Source organism: Pan paniscus, chromosome 11 (assembly GCF_029289425.2).
Source record: "Pan paniscus chromosome 11, NHGRI_mPanPan1-v2.0_pri, whole genome shotgun sequence".
Classification (NCBI taxonomy): domain Eukaryota; kingdom Metazoa; phylum Chordata; class Mammalia; order Primates; family Hominidae; genus Pan; species Pan paniscus.
The window spans coordinates 89,120,543-89,147,478 of NC_073260.2; the positions used below are offsets into that span (position 1 = coordinate 89,120,543).

General features: G+C 40.7%; 1 protein-coding gene and 1 pseudogene across 1 annotated transcript in view; both read right to left on the reverse strand.

Annotated features, from left to right (window-relative positions):
- The window catches only part of LOC100979452 (phospholipid-transporting ATPase FetA-like), a 78,138-nt gene that overhangs the window by 14,482 nt on the left and 36,720 nt on the right, over nt 1–26,936 (reverse strand). The window contains 6 exon segments of the mRNA XM_055117112.1: nt 183–379; nt 19,872–19,960; nt 22,039–22,197; nt 22,942–23,024; nt 24,537–24,607; nt 24,960–25,032. Coding sequence (XP_054973087.1) covers nt 183–379; nt 19,872–19,960; nt 22,039–22,197; nt 22,942–23,024; nt 24,537–24,607; nt 24,960–25,032 — 672 coding nt within the window.
- Nucleotides 17,920–19,866, reverse strand: LOC100984302 (AN1-type zinc finger protein 6-like; annotated as a pseudogene).

The following is a 26,936-nucleotide window of genomic DNA, read 5'->3' on the forward strand; positions in this document are numbered from 1 at the left end:
AAGGCATTTATGCAATCTCTAGATATATCTCAGAGCATTTTGTACACCACCTACTGCGGAGAGTGAGGGGTTAAAGAGCACAAGTGTATGCTTTTTAAAAGTTCACAGTCTGGTTGGGGAATTAAGTAGACAGTATGAAGTCAGCTCCTCCCCCACACCCCAAAGTGATCAAAGAAGCCTACCTGACATAGAGGGAAATGGGCACCATGGTATTGAGAATAATGAAGTAGGATCAGAATATGAGGATGGCAGAGACAGCTGATGAAGAGACATATTTTTCCCATGGCAGAAAAATCTGGAAGTGGTAGTCTTTCTTGTTCTGCCTAATGCCATGCCCAACTGCTAGGACAAAATACATGATGCCTAAAACCAGGAAAATCTATAAATGAAAAAAAAGAACTAAATGAACAGTTTATCCAACATATGTGCTGCTTCAGTTCTACAGTCTAGAGCCTTATCTCTCAACAAAGCGTCCCTCTCCTAGGAGGGCAGGGAGGCCCTATAGTTCACAGTCTCTAGGCAGCAGTACATAGGACAGAAAAGAAAGTCCAGCAGAAGCCCTCCTTGGGATTTTCAAGGGAGATAATAGTAATGAAACATAGTAATAACTAACTAAGTGCTAGGTACTATGCTAAGTATTTATACATATTATTTAATATTTACAATAATCCTCTTTTAATAATAGATGAGGAACTTAAGAGTGAGAAAGAATTTTGTCTAAAGTCACTTAGCTACTGAGTAGAAGAAACAGGTTTTGAACCAGTTCCAGAACCCAAGCACTTAATCATTCCATTATTGAAGCTGCTTTAACAGAAGTCTAAAACGTGTGGGGCTTAGCAGTTAGGGGGTGGGTGATAAGGAAACTGACATAAAAGGCTGAAAATATGGTAGTCATGTTAACATTAAAGAATTTGATAAAACTGAAAGGTAGACCATATGCCTACTGAACCTGCAGCTCTAAGAGAAGTGGTTAAAAAGAATCAAAATATCATTGTGTATTGACTGCCTTTGACAGGTATTAAAAGAAAGAGTTGGTTGGGTGCAGTCACTCATGCCTGCCATCCCAGGACTTTGGAAAGACCAGACAGGAGGATTGCTTGGGGCCAGGAATTTGAGACCAGCCTGGGCAACATACTGAGACCTCATCTGTACTAAAAAAATTTTTTAGAAGTTAAACTAGGGAAAGAATTAGCCAATTTGTAGGCAGAAATAAGAAGGTACAGAAATTTGGGGCATCAAAGAACTACGACTTCTAGACACTAAACAGGAAGAGATAAGATTGAGACCTTAAGCAAAAAAGGCCCAATAATTGTTTTCAACTGAATAAAGTGACTCAGCCTTCGGGCAAAGTTCAGGTTAAAGGTGATACCTTCTTACCCATGACTATTATTCCGCATAGCCTCAACTTTCTTGCCAGTAAGTTGAGAGAGAAGGGCATGGAGGGGCAAGGAAGCAAAGAAATAGGATAAACTCAAAAACTATGTCTAGGAAAGAATTTTCAGGGGCAGAGGGTTACTGATACATGAAACTAATTGGAAGCAAACAGATGAGAAGCCTTATGGGTTTTGGAGGAATGGTATTACTAGGTAACTATGAGCCTGGTCTAAAAAAGCCTGTGACTGTTTGGAAATCCTTAAAACCACACTGGGCAGGAAGCAGGCTATAAAAACTGCAGTCCCTAAGAAGAGCATACTCCCCAACATCCACTTCAGGGTTGGTCAGCAAGGATAAAGAATGAGGGAAAGCTTCTCAGGAGTGGAGCCAGAAATCACTGAGAGCAATGAATAAAGGAGATCCTCTCACATCTCCAGACCAAGAGGAACTTCATTTAGATCTGATGGAGAGGACTGTGCATCAGTGAGAGATCTTGGACTCTGAGTTGGATGCAGAGACTGGGTAGGATTTGGGGGAGATGATGAGGGTGTTCCATATGTGGGAGGAAAAGTGAAATGGTATGATGATCAGAAGGGTAGATTGTGGCAGTGATAATGATATGTATTCATTAAATTCTATTTTCTTTTCCTTCTGAGCACATATCTAGAGCACATTTCCCAAGCTCTCTTGCAGTTATATGGGTCATTTAACTCTGTTCTAGCCAATGCAATGTTGGTGGAAGTGATTATACTACTTACACGCTTGGCCCTAAAAATCTATTATGTGTGGCCGGGTGCAGCAGCTCACGCCTGTAATCCCAACACTTTGGGAGGCTGAGGCGGGCGGATCATGAGGTCAAGAGATTGAGACCATCCTGGCCAACACGGTGAAACCCCATCTCTACTAAAAATACAAAAATTAGCGGGGTGTGGTGGCACACACCAGTAGTCCCAGCTACTCAGTCCTCAAGGCTGAGGCAGGAAAATCGCTTGAACCCAGGAGGCAGAAGTTGCAGTGATCCAAGATCGCTCCACTGCACTCCAGCCTGGGCAACAGAGCGAGACTCCGTCTCAAAAAAAAAAAAAAAAGAAAAGAAAAAAAATAATGTGTGAGTCTTCCTATTCTCTTTTTCCCCATTTGCTGGTTGAATGCAAGGAATCCAGTAGCAGATCCTGAAATCCAAGAGGTTGGTGGGGCCATTAGCTAGAAAGAGTGTTCTTGAGTTATTGGTGGAGCAAGCTGCCCCTCCCCACAACAAACTTCATTGTATTGTCACATGTCACTGAGATTTTAAGGCTGTTTTTTTATTTTGGTTATCTTATTTTGACTAATACAACTATACTACTCATAGTTCCAGATTAATCTGATGCCCTCTATTTTTGATTATTTAACATTTAATTATTAACACACATAAAGACATATGCAGAAATCACAGATATATGTTGATGAATTTTCCCAAAGTAATCACACTAATGGAACAAATACCCAGAACAAATAAATTGAAATTCTCAGCACCCAGAAACCACCCTATGTCCCCTTTCAGTCACTATCCCCCTAAAATCACACATATTTAAAGTATACAACTATATACTAGACATACACACACACGCATACACACACATATCTGTGAAACCATCACCGTACTCAAGTTAGTGAAATATTCATTATTCCTAGGTTTCTCATGCCCCTTTGTACTTCCTCCTTCCCACCTTCCCACTTCTCCCTTCCCCTGGTCCTCAGGCAACCACTAATCTGCTTTCTGATACTTTAGAATATTTGAAATTTTTAGATTTTATACAAATGGAATCATATAGTATGTACTCTTTTTTTCTGGCTTCTTCTACTTAGCATAATGACTTTGGGATTCATCCATGTTTTTGCATCTATCAATTGTTCATTTTTTTAAATACTGAGTAGTGTTCTATTGTATTGATATTGCACAATTTGTGTACTAATTTTTCTTTTATTGAACATTTGGGTTGTTTCCAGTTTTTGGCTATTGTAAACAAGGCTGTATGGAACATCTGTGTACAAGTCTTTGCATGGACATAAGCTTTCATTTCCTTTGTACATATCTAGGAGTAGAATCACTGGATCCTATAAAAAATTTATCTTTAACTTTTTAAGAAACTGCCAAATGTTTTCCAAAGTTATTATGCCATTTTACATTCCTACCAGCACTATATGTCTACCTGCCTCTAGAGACAACATGATGATATTGAACCACCTCGAAGTCTACCCAACAGTCTTTACATCTACCCAACAGTCTTCACATCTGTGACCTTGGTCACAAAGTATGGCTGGCTCAAAGCAACCCATCCCCATTGCTAGATAATGGGAGGTTTCATCTTTGTGCTACTGATGGGAAGGTCTTTGAAGACAAGACTAGAAAAGTAGGAGGAACAGATCTAACTGGGACCATTCCCAGAAACTGATATTTTAAATTTTTTTTATTATGGAAAATTTAAAACACCAATTAAAGTATATAAATAGGACAACAAACCCCCATGCACCCGTGTACCCATCACCCAGCTTCAACAATTGTCAATTCATAGCCAGTCTAATTTCATCCAAACCTCCTCTTCCCCTGCCTTCTCAGAATAAATCTGTCACATTATGCAATTTCATCTGTAAATAGTTTAATATATAGTTCTAAATGGTTAAGATCTTATTTTAAAACACAATCAAAACGAGTATCACTTAAAAATTAACACTAAACACTTAATATCATTCAGTATCAAAAACTGGTATTTGAGAGTTGAGTGAGGGGCCGGGGAACAACAAAACAAAGGAGAATTGAGATAAAACACATAAAATCTGCTTTTATTCCTAGCCCAGTCCAGATTCACACTGAGTAGCTCAGCTCTTTGTGATGAGGATTTCTCTGGGGCCATGCAATCTTTCCTTCTCAATCTTATTCCCACTTCTTATCTTTCTCTTCAATTAATCATGTGAAAACAAAGCTATTCTCATGGTTCAGATAAAGCCTCAGTGAATTATTGATCTGAGTTTGAGTTCTACTGCTCAAACTAAGCCACCAGAAAGGAAGACCACTTCTTATCAGCCCAAGCCCCAGAAAGCAGGGCTACCCCGACAGCCTGAATCCTGAAGGTGTAGGGCACAGTGTTTTCTTTCTTCATTGCTAGAGCTTTTCCTGCCATCATGAGGCCTTCAAAGCCCTTGCAGATGTTCTACATTTCTTTTTATCGTGATAGGGTTTTTTGGTACTTAGTCTTTAAAGCTTCACTTTACTTCATTTCCATAAGGAGAAAGAAACAAGAAATCATTAGTTTGTTTGGTTATTGCTACAGACCCTAGAGATTACTTAATACCAGAGCTAGTCAGACCAAAGAAGCACAGACAGCCTCCCATTTAGCAAAAAGTGGCTTCAATAAAGAGTGAAATAAATAATTTTGTCACTCTTGACAAAACTGACCAAAATCAAGGCCACTGGTCTCATACAGGTGCTCCCTGGCCTCAGGCAGCCTGTCAAAAGAAAGCACTCCTTGGGCTTTTGGCCCTTCACATCTGTGTTTTACATTGTGCCTTACCCCAGAAGGAGATCCTGGATCTCTGGCACCATTTCAATTTCATGCACTTTGCTCATTTGTCTCACAAATACACTCCTAGTTAACAGATCATCATTTAGAAGGCATTGTCACTGGGAGTTCTGGTCACTGGGGAGAGAGAAGGGATCTAACCCCCAGCTCAGCTGTGGGCTCATCAGGAAGGAGCTTTGCTAAACGTGCTTCCTGCGTCTGCCAGATTTTCTTCTAAGAGGCATTTCCAAAAAATGGGGGAAAATGAAGTGTTTAAATCAGGAAGGATTTCTGGTTCAGTTTACTTCAAGAAATGGAAGTGTTTTACATATGACTAATTGACAATGTCCTGGCACAAATACCACAGAAACAAAACTGCTGAGCTGATAAGAACCTAGCTAATTCAAGAACATTTCTTCATTTAATAATTCAATAGAGATTTACTAAGCACTACTTTGTGCAAGGCACTTCCAAAAATATGAAAATGAATATGGTGTAATTTCTACTGTAGAGGCTCATAATCTGGTGGCTAAGACGTTCATTCATTTTTTTCACTCACTCAACAAATAATAATGAAGCTCCCGTTATATGTCAAGGATTGTTCCAGGGACTTAGGAACACAGTGGTGAAAAAAGACAACATCCTTGTGGAGAGAGGTAGACAACAAACAAGAAATGAAAAAAATACCATTTAGTGATAAATGCTGTGAGGAAAATAAAACAGGTTAATAGAATAGAGGGTCTTGATAGGGGTGTTAGAGACCTTTTACCTGAAAAGGTAGCATTAAATGATGAAAAAGAAGCAAGCCATGCAAAGACTTGGGGGCAGACATTGCCAGCAAGGGTAAAGGTTCTAGGGTAGGAACAAGTTTGCTCTCTTACTTGACTTGCAGTTTTCCTGGGTACAGATTTCTAGGTCAAAATATTTTTCACTAAGAACTTTGAAGGTATGACCCTACTGGTTTCTAGGACCCAATGGTGCTTTTGAGAAATCCGATACCAATCTGCTTCTCATTTTTGTTATTATCTTATTTTTATCTCTATAAGAATTTTAAAGGGATTTCTCTTCTCTGTAACTAAACCTTTCTAGTTTGATCCTCTGTTTAAAAACAAATTATTTCTCTAATATTTTCTATCTCTGTGTCTTTTTGTTTTATGGTCCAGGAGAGATTTTAATCCTTTAATGGGTTTTAAAAAAATATTAGCAATCCCATTTTTGATTTCCCAAATTCTATTTTGTTGTTGTTCTTCGATATTTTTCTTCTTTCCCCCTTTTAAAGCAACCTATTCTTATTTTATATATGTAATTGTTTCTTTTCTCTGAGAATAGTCATAAAAATGTTTTAAAGTTCTTTTCTTTTCTCTTCCCTGAAATATAATTTGTTCTAGGTTCAGGTATTTTTTTTTAAGATGGGATATTGCTATGTTGCCCAGGGTAGAGTGCAGTGGCTGTTCTCAGGTGCAGTAATGGTGCACTATAGCCTTGAACTCATGGGCTCAAGTGATCCTCTTGCCTTAGCCTCCTAAGTAGCTGGGAACCACACCCAGCTTCCAGGGTCAGTTATTCTATTTGTTCATCCTCATCCACCTTTTTATGCTACTTGTTTCCCTCTAGTCCACTTAAAAATATAAGTAAAATAATAGTTTGATTATTATAGGTTGCTGGAGTAGATTTCATTTCTTTTGGTTAATTTTGTTTTCCTAACAGGCCACTCCCCTGAATGGGAAACCATGAGTTCTCTGTTGGTAGAAAGAATACGTTTTTTAACAAATTTCACCCTAGGATGTACAAGAAACTTGCAGGCAAACTCAAGCCCCCCAAATTTAAAATTAAGTGGGTTTTACTCTAAGTGCTGACACTCACATTTACAAGCCTTAGTTCTCTGCAGGTAGGTTGTTAAATTTTTTTCAAAAGCAGTTCTTTTGTTTGGGACTGGTTATTAATCCTTTGTCAGATGGACAGTTTGCAGATATTTTCTCCCATTCTGTGGGTTGTCTCTTCACTTTGCTAATTGTTTCTTTTGCTGTGCAGAAGATTTTAAACTTAATGTGATCCCATTTTGTCAATTTTTGCTTTGGTTGCCTGTGTGCTGGGATTATAAGGAGCTCAAATAACTCTACAGGAAAAAACCTAATAGGCCAATTTAACAACGGACAAAAGATCTGAATAGATACATCTCAAAAGAAGACATACAGATGGCAAACAGGCATATGACAAGGTGCTCAACATCACTGATCATCAGAGAAATGCAAATCAAAACTACAATGAAGCCAGGCATGGTGGCTGATTTCTTATTGCTCAACGTCCTTTTCTTTCTAGTTTAAGGACTCTCTTCAGCATTTTTTTGTAGGACAAGTGTGATGTTAATGAAACTGCTCAACTTTTGTTTGTCTGGAAAAATCTTTCTTTTTCCTTCATGTTTGAAAGATATTTTTACTAGATATACTAGTCTAGGTAAAGTTTTTTCCCCTTCAGCATTTTAAATATGTCATGCCACTCTCTCCTGTTAGATATGAGTTCTAAATTTCTTTTCAGAGAATTAATATGTCAGTATATTCAGTTATTTGCCTTCTACTTTCAAACTTAACTTCCTCGTAAAGCAACCTTTTTTGATTACCTACTCCACCCTAACTCATTCCAATTACCTAGTCCACGCTGACTCATTCTGATCACCTGCTCCACCCAAAATCATTCCAATTACCTGCTACCTGCTCTGCCCTGACTCCTGCCAAAGCACTCACCCCATCATTCTCTTTAAATTAGCCAATCGTAATTAGTTTAACCTGTGTGGTCTAACCCTAGCCAATAGGGGAATGACACAGCAGCAGGGACCACGTACACCAGGGATAAGAACCCCTTCCCCTCCCTTGTCCAAGTGTGCATTCACCATTGTTCCATCTGTAAGGGCACACCCTTCTATATAGAAGTAACTTGCCTTGCTGAGAATTAAAAAGAAAATTTTATATTTGAGTGCTATTTCTTTTGTGGCACCAAAACTTTATATATAACAATTTGGGGGGCTCGTCCAGGATTACATTCCCCTCCAGGACTGTCTCTGGTTCTCTCTTGTGAGGAGGTGCACCCGGCCCTATTGTGGCGGCCTCAGGGGTGAGAAATCAAGACCCACCCAGTGTGAGGAATAACCTGAGCTCTTAACAACACGAGGGGTCAGGGAGAGGGGGTACTGGCCAGCAACCTAGCTTAAAGGATCCTCACATACTGCAGTGATGACTCTGCACAGACCAAGGAAGGAGATGCCATGGGAGCCCGTAAAGTACTTCCTTGGTGGTCAAATTCTGGAGGGCTAAATGTGTGTGTGTGTGAATGATCACCAACAACCCTGCTTGTGGTGTTATTCATGTGGATGGTGACAAGTCCTACTGCTCGACGGAGTGAGTGGGTCCTCTCTGCAGTTCCACAGCTACCTCATATGGCTTAGGGCGGATCCTGCCATAGGATTTATACTGGCATGCCAACACTAAGAAGGGCCTGATTCTACCTTGGGGGAGCAGCCAGAGAGGGCAGCATGAGTAGGAAGTGTGCAAAGGATCTTCAGAGGGGGAAAAAGGGAGAAACAGATCAACCTTCCAGGACAGGCAAGACACCCCTGGTTTGAGGGGTTGAGCCTTCCAGGACAGGCAACACACCCCCTAGTTTGAGGGGTTGAGCTTTCCAGGGCAAGCAAGGCAAGATGCCCCCTGGTTTGAGGGGTTGAGCCTTCCAGGACAGGCAAGACACCCCCTGGCTTGGGGGTTGAGCCTTCCAGGACAGGCAAGGTGAGACATCCCTGGTGTTGAGGGGTTGAGCCTTCTGCTAATTTCAAGGGTTGAACCTGACACAACCCCCCCGCTGCCCTTTCCTTTCTTCTTGGGGGAAGAGAGAGTAGCTCCACTCCTGTAGGTCCCTACCCTAGGGGAAGAGAGAGAGAGACAGAGACAGACAGAGAGGAGAGCGAGATAGAGACAGGAGGAGAGAGGGAAAGAGAGGCAGAGACAGAGAGAGAGGGAAAGAGGCGGTGGGGGGGAAGAGAGGCAGAGAGAGACAGGGGATAGAGGCAGAGAGAGACAGAGGGGAAAGAGACAGAGAGAGAGGGGAAAGAGAGGTGTGTGGGGGGGAAGAGGCAGAGAGAGAGAGGGGAAAGAGAGGCAGAGAGAGAGGGGAAAGAGGCAGAGAGACAAAGAGGGAGTCAAAGAGAGAGAAAGAGAGAAAGTCAAAGAGAAAGAAAGAGAAAAATAGAAGTAGTAAAGAAAAAAACAGTGTACCCTATTCCTTTAAAAGCCAGGGTAAATTTAAAACCTATAGTTGATAATTGAAGGTCTTCTCTGTGACCCTATAACACTCCAATACCACCTCTTTGTCAGTGTAAACAAGGGCGTAGCCCGAAAGCACTGAGGCCACTGACAATCTGTAGCCTTCCTATCAAAAATCCTTAACCCAGTAACCTGCAGATGGCCCAAATGCACTCAATCTATAGCGGCAACTGCTTTACTAACAGAAGAAAGTAGAAAAATAACTTTTAGAGGAAACCTCATTGTGAGCACACCTCACCAGTTCAGAACTATCCTAAGTCAAAAAGCAAAAAGGTAGCTTACTAAAAAATCTTAAAGTATAGGGCTATTCTGTTAGAAAAAGATGATTTATCATTAACCACTGAAAATTCCCTTAACCCAGCAGGTTTCCTAACCAGGGATTTAAATTTTAATTACCACACAAAGGTCCGACCAGACCTAGGAGGAACCCTCTTCAGGACAGGACGATAGATGGTTCCTCCCGGTTGATTGAGGGGAAAAAAAAAAAAACAAACGACAGTGGGTATTCAGTAATTGATAGGGAAACTCTTGTAGAAGCAGAGTTAGGAAAATTTCCTAATAACTGATCTGCTCAAACCTGCAAGCTGCTTGCACTCAGCCAAGCCTTGACATACTCACAGACCAGGAAGGAACCATCTATACCAATTCTAAGTTAATTTAGACTAAACAAGGTCTTACTAACAGCAAAGGATAATTGAAATCCCAAACTTAGAAGGTTTTCGACAAAAGTAAAGTTTGCTAAAAGTTATCAATGTAACGTGTATTATCCTAACTTCTAATCTTATGGCCTTAGGCAGTCTAGTCCACAGACATGAAGCAAGTTCGCTTTAGAAAAGAATGGTTATCATCTTTAGGAAAATTAAAAAAGGAAAAAGAAAAAAAGGGGGGGAGAGTTGATGTAAAAAGAATGCTATACGGTAAATTCTTGTCCTAAAATAAATTAACTAATTGTTTTTTTAAAAAAAGGGATGTTTGCAACAAGTCAGAAAGTTGAGCTGGGCGCGGTGGCTCACGCCTGTAATCCCAGCACTTTGGGAGGCCGAGGCGGGCGGATCACAAGGTCAGGAGATTGAGACCACCCTGGCTAACATGGTGAAACCCCGTCTCTACTAAAAATACAAAAAATTAGCCGGGCGTAGTGGCGGGCACCTGTAGTCCCAGCTACTTGGGAGGCTGAGGCAGGAGAATGGCGTGAACCCGGGAGGTGGAGCTTGCAGTGAGCAGAGATCACGCCACTGCACTCCAGCCTGGGCGACAGAGCGAGACTCCGTCTCAGAAAAAAAAAAAAAGAAAGTTGAGGCATGTCGAAGAATTTTCTGTGAAAGTTGTGTGAAAAAAAGGTTATAAAAGGAAATTTATACAAGAAATGTTGTATAATTTAAAAGTAATTAGACCTCCTAAATGTAAAACTATTGAAGAAACAGTTTATGTGCAAGGTGTGTAAGGAAAGTAAAATATACTTTTGGTAACAAGATTATAAGGAGGCATAAGAATGTGAATTTTTATCTACATTAAAAGGTGAAAAATATATATATTTTGTTTTAAAGGTCTAAGCAAGTTTTAAAACGTTAATTGTAAAGGAAATTCTGTATGTAAACATATTAGCTAAAGTTAAAGAGGTATCCAGTTTTTCTGTGAACGAGACATTAAAATAAAAGCACAACAGGTTTTTCTAAAGCACTAACCTGCTCCTTAACAAAAATTATAAAAAAGGTTAAAAAGAGTCTATAAAATCTTACCTTATGGTCAGACATTAAAAATTGGATAAATATGTCTACAAGGTTTTATTAAAATTAAGTTTAACATTAATAACACACTAATATAAAGGTGAAATTTAGCTTATCTGGTATAAAAATCATACAGGAAGCATTGTTAAATATAAAATGGTGTTTGGCATTCTTTGGTCTAAAAACTAATAAAATAGGTGCTAAAGGAAATTTCTCAGTAAGAAGGCACCAAAGACTATAAAGTCCACTGCTGATGTCCCCACATTTAAAACAAAAGGTCAATTTCTTAGAAATTATATACTTGGTTTATCTTCCCTCAAAACTAAAAGTCTTTTAGCACAGGTACCACCCCTAGAATTTCCAGTAAACCAGCACCAGCCTGAAGATCACGTTCTCATCAAAAAGTGGAAAGAAGGAAAACTTGAGCCAGCATGGGAAGGACCCTACCTTGGGCTGCTAACCACCGAGACTGCTGTTCATACAGTGAAAAAGGGATGGACTCATCACACACGAGTCAAAGCACCACCCCCTCCAGAGTCCTGGGCCACAATCCCAGGGGAAAACCCTACCAAACTAAAGCTAAGAAAAATTTAACTCTTTCATCTATTCCATTACTTTTTCTTCTTTCCTCGCTCTATTGCTGACCATCCAGTTATTAACATAACCAAGTCAATTTCACCTCAAACTACTGCATTTAATGCTTGCCTTGTTATACCTCGTGGAGACTTGCCAAGTCAAAGACAGCTCTCTACTTCAGAAAAGTACCTCTGTCCCTCCTGACTCTCCTCAGAATGGGCATTAGTGAATTGGGACCATTTAATCCAGGGAGATTTTGATAAAGACCCCAGTGTCAACCATGAGTCTTGCCCCCCGATGTAGAGCTTTTATGCCGTAGTTGGTCCAACGTTCTGTGGACCACTAAAGAGCAAGGATAGACTGCCCCAACCAGTTTTTATAATTTCCTAAAACGATACATTCATTTTACTAAAGGGACAGCCCCCCTAACTGTCAGCTAAACCAGTGCAAACCTATACAGGCTATTATTTCAAGCCCCCAAAGTTCTCCCCTTTTCTAAGCCAGTTCCCTTGTTTAAGCCAGTTTTATGGTATGGGGGCTGAGGTTTCAGGGACAGACCCTATTGGATTCTTTAAAATGCATTTCCTTGATCCCCTGCCACCTATATCTGCCTCTAAGCCTTTTTCCAAAACCTCTCACAATGGAACCATTGATCCTCCTCCATCTAGTGACAAGGCCAAGATAGTGATGGTAGAAGTTAAAGACTTAAAACAAACTTTGGCAATTGAGACAGGATACTAAGGATGTAAATGCCTGGTTGAAATGGATCAACTATTCTGTCCACACGTTAAACAAAAACAATTGTTAGGCTTGTGTGCACGGCAGGCCAGAGACCCAGACTGTCCCCTTTCCACTAGGGTGGTCCTCCAGTCAACCAGGCATGGGCTGCATGGTAGCTCTTTTCCAAGATTCTACAACCTGGGGTAACAAGTCATGCCAAGCTCTCACTCTGCTATATCCCAAACTCTGGCACCCTGCGGGTCAGCCCCCAAGGGCCATCCAGTTTCCATCTCCTAACACTAAGTTCCCTTCGTGTCTCTCATGACAGGGAGGAAACTTAGTGTTCCTTGGAGACCTGAAGGGAAGCAGTGAGCTTAAGAATTTTCAAGAGCTTATCAATCAGTCAGCCCTTGTTCATCCCCAAGTGGATGTGTGGTGGACCTTTACTGGACACTCTGCCAAATAACTGGAGTGGCACTTGTGCTTTAGTCCAATTGGCTATCCCTTTCACCCTGGCATTTCATCAACCAGAAAAATTAGACATTGTAAAGCGAGAGAAGCCCATTATAGGTCTTTCAACTCTCACATCTATTTAGACACAATTAAAGTCCCACGGGGAATACCAGATCAATTTAAAGCCCAAAATCAAATAGCTGCAGGATTTGAGTCAATATTTTGGTGGGTGACAATTAATAAAATGTAGATTGGATAAACTACATCTATTACAATCAACAGCGATTTATTAACTACATTAGAGATGCTGTTAAAGGAATAGCTGAGCAATTAGGGGCTAATAGCCAGATGGCTTGGGAAAATAGGATAGCCTTAGACATGATATTAGCAGAAAGAAGAGGAGTTTGCGTCATGATTAAAACTCAGCGTTACACCTTCATCCCAAACACCACCACCCGTAATAAAAGTATAACAAAAGCATTGCAAGGTCTGACTGCTCTATCCAATGAGTTAGCCAGCAACTCAGGGGTAAATGACCCCTTTACAGGATGGCTAAAAAAAAGTTCGGTAAATGGAAAGGAATGATGGCCTCAAGTCTTACTTCTCTCACAGCTGTAATAGGTGTATTTATTCTTGTCAGGTGCTGTGTCATACCATGCATCCTTAAGTAGATGCAGAGGCTCATAAAAATGGCACTTACTAAAACCTCCCTTAACTATCTTCCACCTTATCCAGAGAAGCTGCTTCTTTTAGAAAATCAAGCAAAACAACTAAGCCAAGACATGTTAAAAAAAAAGTTTGAAAAGAAAGCTGAAAGGAAATACAAGGGAAGGGATTATTAGAAATGAGTTTTAAATTTCTTTTCAAAGAATTAATATGTCCATATGTTCAATTCTTCTACTTTTAAACTTCCTCATTAAGCAACCTTTTTCTATTATATACTCCACCCTGACTCATTCTGATCACCTGCTCCACCCTACATTCCAATCACCTGCTCCACCCTAACTCATTCCAATTACCTGCTACCTGCTCTGCCGTGACTCCCACCAAAGCACTCACCCCATCTTTCTCTTTAGCCAATTGGAATTAGTTTAGCCTGTGCGGTCTAACCCTAGCCAATAGGGGAACAACACAGCAGCAGGGGCCACGTGAGCCAGGGATAAGAACCCCTTCCCCTCCCTTGTCCAAGTGTGCGCTCACCATTGTTCCATCTGTAAGGGCGCACCCTTCTATATAGAAGTAACTTGCCTTGCTGAGAATTAAAAAGAAAATTTTATATTTGAGTGCTATTTCTTCGTGGTACCAAAACTTTATATATAACACTCCTGACCTGTAATGTTTCCACTCAAAAGTCAGCTGCCTGAAGTACTGGAGCTCCATTGTATGTTATCTGTTTCTTTTCTCTTGCTGCTTTTAGAATCCTTTGTTTATCCTTGACCTTTGGGAGTTTGATTATTAAATGCCTGAGGTAGTCTTTTTTGGGTTAAATTTGTTTGGTGTTCTAAACCTTCTTATACTCGGATATTAATATCTTCTTCTACATTTGGGAAGTTCCCTGTTATCCCTTTGAATAAACTTTCTACCCATATCTCTTTCTGTATCTCCAGTTTAAGGCCAATAACTCTCAGATGTGCCTTTTTTTTTTTCTTTTGAAACGGAGTCTCACTCCGTCACCCAGGCTGGAGTGCCGTGGTGCGATCTCAGCTCACCGCAAACTCCACCTCCCGGGTTCACGCCATTCTCCTGCCTCAGCCTCCCAAATAGCTGGGACTACAGGCACCCGCCACCAAGCCCAGCTAATTTTTTGTATTTTTAGTAGAGACGGGGTTTCACCATGTTAGCCAGGATGGGCTCGAGCTCTTGACCTCGTGATCTGCCCACTTTGGCCTCCCAAAGTGCTGGGATTACAAGCGTGAGCCACTGCACCTGGCCAGATTTGCCCTTTTAAGGTTATTTTCTAGACCTTGTATGAATGCTTCATTTTTTTTTCTTTTGTCTTCTCTGGGTATCTTCAAATAGCCTGTCTTCAAGCTCACTAATTCTTTCTTCTGCTTGATCAATTCTGCTATTAAAATACTCTGATGCATTCTTCAATATGTCAATTATATTTTTCAACTCTAGAATTTCTGTTTAATTCTTTTTAACTATTTCAGCCTCTTTGTTAAATTTATGTGATATAATTCTGAATTCCTTCCTGTTATCTTGAATTTCTTTGCGTTTCTTCGAAACAGCTATTTTGAATTATCTGTCTGAAAGGTGACATATCTCAGTTTCTCCATGATTGGTCCCTGGTGCCTTATTTAGTTTGTTTGGTGAGGTCATGTTTTCCTGAATGGTCTTGATGCTTATGGATGTTTGTTGGTGTCTGGGCATTGAAGAGTTAGTTATTAATTGTTTGTATAGTCTTTGCAGCCTGGGCTTCTTTTTACCTATCTTTCTTGGGAAGGCTTTACAGGTATGTGAAAGGACTTGGGTGTTGTGATCTAAGCCATATCTGCATTAGAGGGCACCCAGAGCCCAATAATGCTGCAGTTCTTGCAGACTCATAGAAGTATCACCTTGGTGGTCTTGAATAAATCTGGAAGAATTCTCTGGATTACCAGGCAGAAACTCTTGTTCTCTTTCCTTTCTCCCTAACAGATTTAGTCTATCTCTGTGCCAAGCCACCTAGAGCTGTGTGTGGGGTGACACAAGCAACTCTGAGGCTACCACCACTGGGACTGTGCTGAGTCACACCTGAAGTCAGCACAGCACTGGGTCTCATCCAAGGCCCACTGTGACCACTACCTGGCAACTGCCTATGTTCACTTCAAGCCCCAGGGTTCCACAATCAGCAGATGGTGAAGCCAGCCAGGCTTATGTCCTTTCCTTTAGTGCAGCAAGTTTCCTCAGCCCCTGGGGTGTCCAGAGATGCAGCCTGGGAGCCAGGGACTGAAGTCAAAAACCTTAGAAGTCTACCTGGTACTGTATTCTACTATGGCTGAGCTGACCCTTAAACCATAAGACAAAGTCCTTCCCACTCTTCCCTCCCATTTCCACAGGCAAAGGAGCCAGTCCCCATGGCCACCATCAAAGACCTATAGAGGGTACTGCCAGGCTACCACCAATGTTCACTTAAGGCCCAAGGGCTTAATCAGCTTGTGTTGAATACTGTCAGTCATGGGACTCACCCTTCAGGGAAGTGGGCTCCCATCTGGCTCAAGGCAGGTCCAGAAATACCATCCAAGAGCCAAGGCTGGAATCAGGGGCACCAAGGACCCACGTGATGTTCTACCCCACTGTGGCTGAGTTGGTACCTAAGCTGTAAGACAAAGTCCTTTTTACCTTTCCCTCTGCTTTTCTCAAACAGAAGTCTCTCACCATAGCCACCATGGCTGGGAATGTGCTGGGTCTCACCTGAAGCCAGCATGTCTAGATGCTGCCACTCTACAGTCTCACCTAAGGCTCACAATGTACTACCTGGGTATCGCTGCTGGTTCTTTAGGGCCCAAGGGCTGTTTAGTCAGCAGGTGATGAACCTGCCAGGACTGGGTCCTTCCTTTGAAGGCAGCAGGTTCCCTTCTGGTCCAGGGTGTATCTAGATATGCTGTCTGGGAGCTAGGGCCTAGAATGGGGGCCTCGTGACTCTGTCCACTGCCCTATGGTACTGTGGCTGACCTGGTCTCCAATTTGCAAGACAAAGGCCTCTTTACTCTTCCATCTCCTCATGCGGAAGAAAGGAGTCACTTTTGTTACTGCAAGCTGTGCTGCCTGGGGTTGTGGGAGGGGTAGCATTAGCACTCCCTTCTCTGCTCTGGCTGGTGTTTCACTAGGTTGTGTGCACCCACCCCGACCCCCCATGTCCACTGGCTCTGAGCTCAGTACAGCACTAGGGCTTGCCTAGGAATGGCAGTCTTTGTGGCCTAGACTGCTTTCAAGCTTGTTTAGGACCCCAGAGCACTTTAGCCCAAGGTGGTGAGGCTTGACGAAACTGAAGTTCTGACTGCTGGGATGGGCGATTCCCTTCTGGCTAGGGTTGGTCTAAATGCTCCCTCTATGGGTGGGTGTCAGCAGAGTTCAGCTTGGTTTTGCTTTCCACTATGACAGAACAGCACTGAGTTCAATGCAGGGTTCCACAATTGCTGTGCTCTCCCTCCCTAAAGCTTACAAGTTCTCTGCACCATGCATGGCCACCAGGAGATGGGGGAATGGTGGCATCAGCAATTCAAGATTGTCTTCAATGCTTCTTTTGGTGATATGATGTTAAAACCAGGTATTGTGATTGTTCGACTCATTTTTGTTTCTTTTGAAGGTACTTTTATATGTGGATAGTTGTTAAATTTGGTGTTTTTGTGGGAGTGTGTGTGGGGGGGTGATTAATAAAGACTTCTATTCAGCCATCTTGTTCCACCTGTGTTTTTGTGTTTCGTTGTTGTTTTTTATAGAGATGGGGTCTCACTGTTTCCCAGGCTGCTCTCAAACTTCCAGGCTTGAACAATCCTCCTGCCTCGGCCTCCCAACCTGCTGGGATTACAGGTGTGTGCCATCACACCCATTTGAAGACATCCTGTTTTGAAGACAAGCCTAGGCTAAATGACCTAGCTTACTGTCTAATGATGTATATTGCTAATGTTGTCAAAAGCATATTTGCCCATGTTACCTTCCTTAATTCTTGACCATGATTGTCTTCTTCATTAAGAAACTAGGAAATGGAACTTTGATCAACTGCTGAAAACTACTTACTCCATAATAGAAAGAGAAGTATAATGAATGAATACTAGATTCTGAGCTGAATGAACCTTCCTAATTTTCTAAAACCCCTTTTGCTAGATCCAAAGGATTTTGAAAAGGATTTGGGATGTTTCCCATAATAAAGAAAAAAGGCAGTTTATAATTCAGATATTAATGATAAGAGTGTACAAAGAAAAGGTTTTTTTTTGAGTTTTCAGAGTCTAAATAATAGAGTAAAAATAAAAATGAAAAGTTATGAGATCAAGCGTAGGCATTACAGGAACTGCTCAGCTATGCAAAGAAGCTGTTTAAGAGAGGAAATTAATCTGTCTATAACTAATAAGAATAAAGGCAGCTTATATCAGACAGCACAGAAATAATTTATTAACTAGTCTTCAATTTAAACATCTATTATCAAAGCTGATTATTATATATTGCAGTGCTTTTCAAATTTCACTTCTTAATAGAACCCCCTTCTATTTTTACAACTGAAATGTCATAAAATAGATAAACATGAAGCTGTTCTTTTTAAAGCAAGAACTTCAAAATGAGGAGGATAGAATAAAATCCACTTGATCTTCCCTATTTCCACTGCACCAGACCTTAAGACTCCTCTAAGAAAAGAGTTTGAAAATCATCAGTTCAAACAAGGTGTTCTATTAGTCTAAGTAAGGTTTTATTAAAGTGGTCATGAGTAAAACTGATTATGAGAAAATAAAAATATGTCTTAATTTCTAAACTGGGTCCTTGATCCATTCTTGTACCACTAATCAAAGCATGATATCTTTTTAAACACTCTGTGACTATTCTTCCTAACAGAGGCGTAAGCTAGACTCTCTTGTAATTTGTCTGTTCTTTTCTGCCTCAGATCTTAATCTCTGGGATCCTAAGACTGCTTGAGACTTTTTTTTTCTGGTTTTCCTTTTTATTTAATCAAAGACTGGTGAATAAACATAAATACAGCACAATTACTTCAGATCATTCTTCATATCGTATACACACAAACCCATGAACATAATCTGAAAGAAACCTGTAGACAGCAATGACATGCATACAGCTTTTTCTTCCCTCGCTCAAAAAAAAGTTTAAACACACAAACTTAGAATCTCATCAGCACACACTCTCTTGTGACAAATGATTCAGACATAAATAGTGGGTGCAAAGAAACTATATGCTAACATATGAATAACCTTTGTTAATGAAAAAACAGAAGCAGCCATAATGATTAAGATACATTCAGTTACCGATAACTAGTTGTGCCCCAAAGGGCATTATCAAAAGAGAAATCGTGCTGCAGAGAAAAGCAATATATATGTACACAATGAGAAAATAAACTGCAAGATTAATGCATGCATATTTAATACTGGAAAAATCACAGTCCACCAAAATTTCTGCACGTTTGTTATAAAAGCCCTCTGCACTCAACTAAAATTAAAATGATCTTAAAAGGATACTACTTGTAAAGTTTAAGTCTTCTCAGCCACAGAAATTGCAATGGAAATAAATGTTCAGAGTCATTTTCAAAACAAAATCAAAACAAAAATCTATTCATCCGATGACATGCAAGATACACTGCTCTACTTTCCCAATGACTAGGGAAAAAAAACCTCAAGTCAATTTTTAGTTTGCAGATGATCAAGAATTTTGTATTCCAGCAGGAGTTCAAATCTTTTGGATCTTCTCGCCAACAACTACTGGATTTTCTTTTCTGATTTTCTCAGCGGCATCAGCTTTGTAATTTTAAGAGCAATTGTGTAGATCTGAGTAACAGTGTACACCACAGTAAACATTTCTACACCGCATTCAAACCTAGTAAGTCCCACTTTCTTGCTGCACATGAAACAGAGATTCTTTTTTTGTTTTGGTTTTTCAAGAGACTTGCTTTGCTCTTCAGATGGCTGCTGTGCCATGTCTGATACTGAAGCCTGCAGATCTTCTGTTTCAGGTACTGCTTGTCCACAGATGTACTGTCCAATTGAGAAGATGCTACAGATTCTGATAAAAGTGACTGATTTGATACAGGGCTTGGCTGCATAGATGAAGATGTAGAGTCTAATGTTGACTGGGCTTCTGGGACACTGCCATCTGTGCATTGAACTGGTAAAGATTCAGAGGTTGCAGGTTGGCTTATTCTACCATTACTACTATTCAGTCTTTGAAGATGTTCTTTATAGCATACTTAACACGTGCCATTTGTACTAGGGTTTCCATAAAATCCGCAGCCAGTGGAACAAAGCATAGGTACTTGGCTGTGATTAGTTTCTTGAGCCATGTTCCTCCATTGCACACCAACAAAACCTCCACAATTTTCTGTTTGCTTCACCTCAGATTAACTTCACTTGAAGCTGTGCTTGAGACTTTCAAACAGCTAAATTCTGAACTGGAAATACCATTTCTCCTGTGAAAGGAAGGGAAGTATGTCTATTTGTAAAGAAACAAAGAAAAAAAAGTATTTAACTTACCCAGAGTACAAGGACATTCACGAGATGGTCTATCTGTGTTCGTTTAAAAGTGGACTTTCCACTATTCTGCATTAATTTGGTATCTGGCCCTAAATAAAACAGGAAGATATCAGATATTAGAATCACTGAAAATACTCAGAGGCTTGGAATTGGCCGAACTGTACCTTTACGATAATCTAATCTAACCACTTTCCAATGCTAGAGGATAAAGCCCTAGAGAAAGGCTCACGGTTTTCAATAACTCAAAAAACGGAAAATTTTTTCTAAGGATAGTTCCAATGACTTCTGTAAAGTACATTCATGCAGATCCCTCTCTTTGTAGCACCTCAGACAGTCTCAACTTTCATAGATGAGTTAAATTAGAAGAGGAGTTGCAAGCTTCTCTCTTATCACCATCTGGTTTATTTAGCTTAGAGAAGGAATTTTCTGATAAAGAGATCCCCATCATCTTTTGAGAAAGCCCACTGCTGGCTCAGGCTATACTGAAAGTTTCTAACTCGGAATGGAAGAAACGAAAAGGCAATGGCAGTGATTTCTTCTGAGGTGGAAGCAGGGGAGCTGAGACTCCTCTGGAGCTGAGAGACAGAGATTCCATGTTTCTTCATGACAGGACAGATGGTAGGCAGAAGTAAGGAGCTTTTAATGGCCAATGGGACTAGAGCTGGAAATTACTAATTCGAGCTATGGCTCCAGAGAAAATGTAAGAGGTTTAGAAGAAACTGTAAGCAGCAATTTCTCTGGCCTTTCACCATCTGACCATTATTCTAACATGTGTTCTGATAAAGGACAGAAAAAGGAATTTCATCAATGTTTACACATGGGGAGCTGGGACATCTCTGATATGTGGGCAAACAGTGGGAGCGCAGAGCATAAGCTATGACATTCTTTCCTCTTAAGCATTCCTTGAAGGGCTTCAAGATATGAGAAGTTTGGCTCATAGCCTGGAAGCTACAGGGACCATATCTTCTAAGGGTCCTTAGACTGACCTTACCCCAGGCTTCAGGAAGAAGGTAGAAATCATCACAGAACTTGGACATCATGTAGCAGGAACAGCAACTCAATTCCATACAAACACCTCAAAATGCTTTTAGGTGGCATTAGTTCTCTGCTCAGAGCTTCCCAAAGATACTCACTACCATGTAACCAACCTTGGGAAAACTTAACTACATTTGTGCTGGTTGGCAGCCCCACTGTTATTGCTTTCAGGAAAAAAACCTTTCGCTGAAAAATGAGCTTTTATGAGTGGCAATTGTGTGTGAGTAGCTGCTGAAGTACATACAGTGAAGAAAGTAAGTCTAATTTAAGTCTTTTGAGTTTGGGAATTAGGTAGCCTAGTCATTGCCACTCTAGATCAAGAACCAATGAAGGAAGTTCCACCAGGGCCTCCCTAGACGCTTAAGCTTCTCCCTAGGGATTTGGTCTCATTACTTTTCACAGAAGCAAGGAGTCTAGAAGCCTCATGTCTAGGAGTAGATGCTCTAGAAGGGGAGCTCTGGGAATCTGAGTTGAATAATATTCACTGTGGTAAATCTTTCTTGATATTTCCTACTATGGTTGTTGTCACTGAGGGAATGGGGCAGCACAGAGGCTTCCTCCATTTTCCTGAACCACATCATAACCCAAGAAAATCTCTTACTAAATATAATGAATTGTGGTTCTAAATAACATCTCAAGAGGGGCCACTATTAATGATCCATATGTGACTTTTCTGTGGCATGAACATTTTACATTATATTTTTCTCTATGATAAGCATTGTGTCCATCCTCTCTTCATGGGAATAGTTCATATGTATACTCTCCCCCTTCACATGGTAATTCTATCGTACTTCCTCTGTATGTATACCCTCTCCTGTGTCCAGATCTGGTTAAAGAGACTTATGGATGCCCTGTGGTTTTGGAACACAATGCCTTCCTCTAACAAAGGTAGAACCGATATGTTGGAAGTTCATTGCTTGGAAACAGAAGTCACTTTTTTTTCCCTAAGAAACAAGGTTTTTTCCCACAAATCTCCCATCCATCCATCCATCCATCCTTCTACCTGCCTATCTATCTCAAAACCATAGTGTTCTGAAATATATCTGAGTGTCATATCCACATCCTGAAAACTAAGTACCCATAGCTCAGCCATGAATGGAATTTAGCAGGCTGGGGGCCAAGGGAAACGTACCAGTGTAGATCACCAAGCCATAGCACCAATCTGTATTCCTGATGTTGCAGCCTCAGAGTAGCAGCTTGTCATGGTCCAGGAAGTAGTTTTTCCCCTTATAGGTCAGTATTCCTGAGAATTTGTCCAATTTGTTATTGGGAGCCTCACATCTCACTTCTCCTGCAGAAAAATGAAGGTGTAAGAGTTCTGGATCTCTAATCTTAGGCTTTTCCTAAGGATGAAAGGAGACTTAATAGAAAGGAGGAAATAAAATTCTTCTTTCAAAATACATACACATCTTTTTCCTATCCTCTCTCAGTTACTGCCCATTTCTCACCAGCTCCTTCAAGAAAGGCAGACAAAGGTTTCTGGGAACTAAAGAAGAATAATTCTGTATGTGATATGGATCATCCAGAGAGAGAGAAAACCCCACATGATGGTGACATCAGTACTGCCAGATCATAAGAGCTCTGAATCTGAAGAAACTCAAAAACGACTTAAAGCGAACCTAGTATTTTTTTCAAAATGGAAACAACTTGACATTTTCCTGATTAGTAAAGTAAATATGCCCTTTGTAAATGTTTAAGTAATACTAAAATGGTAAAGAAGGAAGTAAAATTCATTCACTGTCTTGAGAAAAGTGCTATTTACCTTTTGAAGTACATCCTTCTATGTTTTTTCTATGTAAGTACTCATAAACATACCTATATTTCCAAAAACAGGTTAATGTTATATACACTATGCAGTCTTTTGTAAATTGTATTTTTCTTTTAATTACATGTTGTATTTTTTATATTTCAATAAATATCAACTTGCATATTGTTGTAATAAGTTGTATAGAAATCACTATGGATGTACCATACTTTATTTAACCAGTACTCTACTGATGAAAATTTAGGTAGGAAAACCCATTTCCTAACTCACCATTAAAGGTAGACAGAAGCTCCAGGCGATCTTCCATGTCCCTGGTAACTGAGATGGCCTGCTTCACTTTCAGGTTGGTTTCACTAGAGTAAAAGACAAGTGACCACTGTACAGGACACAAACAGAACTGTTGTACGGGTGCAGTATCTCCTACTTTTTCATGGGGTTTTAGAAAATAGATGTTACCAGTAGAGCCTGGGCTATGAGTCTGAGCTGTAAAAGTCACTCCCACTGCTTCTCTCTCAGTATTGAGGTGAGATGGCTCTTCAAGGAAGCTGAGTGTTAGCTCACTCACTCCCGTCTCTTTCCTCTCACTCCCTGCAACACACTGCCACTACTTAATCAACTCATGAGATCTAGCTGGTCAGGTGCTCTAGAGAGGCTGAAGAAACATCATAAACAACCTGGAGATAGTACCTGCTCCCTTCAAGAATAAGGAGTATGCCTGTAATCCCAGCACTTTGGGAGGCCGAGGTGGGCGGATCACGAGGTCAGGAGATCGAGACCATCCTGGCTAACACAGTGAAACCCTGTCTCTACTAAAAATACAAAAAATTAGCTGGGCGTGGTGGTGGGCGCCTGTAGTCCCAGCTACTAGGGAGGCTGAGGCAGGAGAATGGCATGAACCTGGGAGGCGGAGCTTGCAGTGAGCCGAGACTGCACCACTGTACTCCAGCCTGGGGAACAGAGCTAGACTCCATCTCAAAAAAAAAAAAAAAAAAGAATAAGGAGTATGGCCAGACATGGTTGCTCACGCCTGTGATCCTAGCAGTTTGGAAGGCCAAGGCGGGAGGATCACTTGAGCTCAGGAGTTCAAGGCCAGCCTGGACAACACAGCGAGACCCTGTCTCTATTTTTTTTAATTAAATTTAATTTTTTTAAAAAAGAATAAGGAGCAGATCCTGGTAAAAACTTGCACATACCTCCGAGGAAACATACTCCACACCTCATAAATATTTATGGGGCCCATGACAGGCTCTTAAGTAACTGCTTGCTGGAATGCATAGACAAAAAGAAAAATGGAATCCATGTTTCAAAAAATTGTGTGCATCAAGAAGTACAGTTGTAGGAATGAAGATCAATACAAAACTCTCCAGGATAAGCTTTCTGCAGATGGCTCTATCCTCCTAAGACCTTAGCTTTTGGATGTTAATAAATGTCTACCTTAAATCCTTTATAAAACATGGTATTTTATCAGTGAATAGATATGTTTATATTCACATTTTTTCCCTTGGAAACTTTGAAACTGTACTCTGAAATGTTACAGTTCTGTTATCCTCTTTCCTGCTACTCAGCCTTATAGAATATGGCCAGAGTGTCTCCAATTTAGAGATGGAGAATGTGGGGTTTATTTGCCCTATTCTGTGCCCAGTGAATGCTCAATTGTTCCTGTCAAGAGCTCAGTCTTAGACTTGAGGGTCCCAAGGATGTGGTGTCCATCTTCTCTTATCCGGATATTTCTAGGCTCTCTGGCTCACCTATTCAATATTCCATCTGAGAATAAAATTAATTCCCTGCCTAATGCTGTCCCTCAGTGAGAGACCACTCTAAGCTGGCTAAATCATCTTAATGGAGCATCAGGAGGGAACACTTACCCATCCAGGTCTGCTGTCTCTATGTATGTCAGACTATATGGCTCACTGCTAGAGAGTAATAGTATATCTGCCTGTAGTCAGAAAAGTCAAAGAAAGTCAGGAAAGCAGGAAGGTGGGCTGTTAACATTACAGTGTGACAAAAGCAGTCACCTTAGGAACAGATGTTCAACCTAAGCATTTTACAGACACTGATTTACTTTCTTTCACTGCTATCATACACCCTCTCCCAAAGCTACTCACACTTTCCCTGTAACTACAGTGAGAAATAGGCAAGAACAAGCTTCTTACTGCAAGAGCTATTGATTTCTGATGCAAAATGGGCAACAAAGGTCACCAAAAGGAGTGGTAGCAGAAGTGCTCCAAGAGTCCCTGGTACCCACTCAATCCAAAAAAGAACAAGTCACAGCCAAAAGAGGTACTCGCCATGACAGGCTGATTATTTTCTAGTTTTATTATATCTCCCACTTGAACATTCATCCATTTGTCCTCCTTTATCCTGTAAGAAAATGACCCTTGAATATCTGCTCTGAGAATTTCCCCAAGGCTCTGCTTTGACAATCAAGATGATTCCCCACCCTCCAAAAAAGGCTGAAAGGAATAAAGACAAGGCTCAAACTGTTCTGTGATGCATCCTTGCTGCAATCAAGAGTGGGGCCCATTTCTCTTGACTTCAGGCTATAAGGGTTCTAAAGCCCTACAAAAGTACCTGTAGACATATAAGCACATAATTTTTTTTTTTTTTTTTTTTTTTTTTTAGCCAGGTCTGGTGGCTCATTCCTGTAATCCTAGCACTTTGGGAGGCTGAGTGGGAGGATTGCTTGAGGCCAGCAGTTCGAGACCAGCCTGAGCAATACAGCAAGGCCCTGCCTCAAAAACATTTTTAAAAAAAAGGTTTTTAAAGTAAAATAGTTCCAGTGGTAAAGTGTGTAAAAGGAAAAATTAAAGTCTTTTCTATTTCCAGCCTTTAGTTTTGCTCCCCAAAGATAGCTGCTGTTAATAATATTTTTGTATTTATTTCTGGAAAATATCAATCCATGTAATCACATATAATACACATCTAAATCACATTTAAAAGCCACGTACTAGATACATAATTTTCTGCACTTTGCATTTTTCATTTAACAATCCATCTTGGAGAGCACTTATAGAAGATGTAGCTCATTCTTTTTGATAGCTTAAATGTGTTCTGTCATAAGGTCACATCAATTTTATCTACTTATGTTTTGTTTTTTTTGAGACACAGTCTCGCTCTGTCTCCCAGGCTGGAGTACAGTGGCATGATCTCAGCTCACTACAACCTCTGCCTCCTGGGTTCAAGTGATTCTTCTGCCTCAGCCTCCCGAATAGCTGGGACTACAGGCTTGCACCACCACATCCAGCTAATTTTTGTATTTTTAGTAGAGATGAGGTTTCACCATGTTAGCCAGGCTGGTCTCGAACTCCTGACCTCGTGATCCGCCTGCCTCAGCCTCCCAAAGTGCTAGGATTACAGGTGTGAGCCACTGCGCCTGGCCTTTATCTACTTATGTTAAAATTAGATTATCTTTGATCCTCAAATCCCTACTTTCCATAAAAGGCAGCCTGGCAGTATGAGCAGATTCTACAATAATGGTGGTTCTCTGCCCTCCTCTTTTTTTTTTTTTTTAACCCCAATTTCCCCAAATACACAGGGTCCATAAATCCTTCCTCTCTGAGAAAGGACTAAGAAGAATGTACATATTGCCACAAGCATTTTGGAAACATGAGCTATATCCTTGCAACAGTTATATTATGCCAAGAACCCAAAGAGCAGGAAAAAGTCTACAGGCCACTGTCTGTTTTGTCTCTGAAGGCAGGATTGCTATCTGCAGGGCATGACATACATCACCACTTTGCCAGCTACACATAGGCATGGGTATTCCTAGAACACCTTTCCTAAGAAGACAGCTGCTTTGAGGAGGGCCAAATTTTCCAAAAAAGTCCTTTTATATAAATCCACTGTTTCTTTTAAAGAATTTTCTGATAGTACTGTAGAACAGTAGCTATAAGCCTTGGAGACAGACATCTGGGTCTTTGTTTTATTTTGTCTTGACTTGACATTCTCTGTTACTCTGGCATTCTATCTTCCACGGTTGTCACCAGTAAAACATAAAGAAGAACAAGTGCTATCACATTCTAGCTTCTCCTGGAGATATAAAAATTAATAATTTCCTACATAAGGAGCTGCCAAACTATCACCAATTTGTTCCTGGACATTATAACAATCATGTGTCCCAGATTTGGGAGAGGTGAAGACATTCCTTACTGATTTAAAATACTCAATCCTGTAGTCCAAAACAGTAAGCATGTTCTGAAGCTGTTCTTGCCTTGGGTTGGGGAGGGATTGCCAGTCTTAATAATCTAATAATTTGAATTTCAATT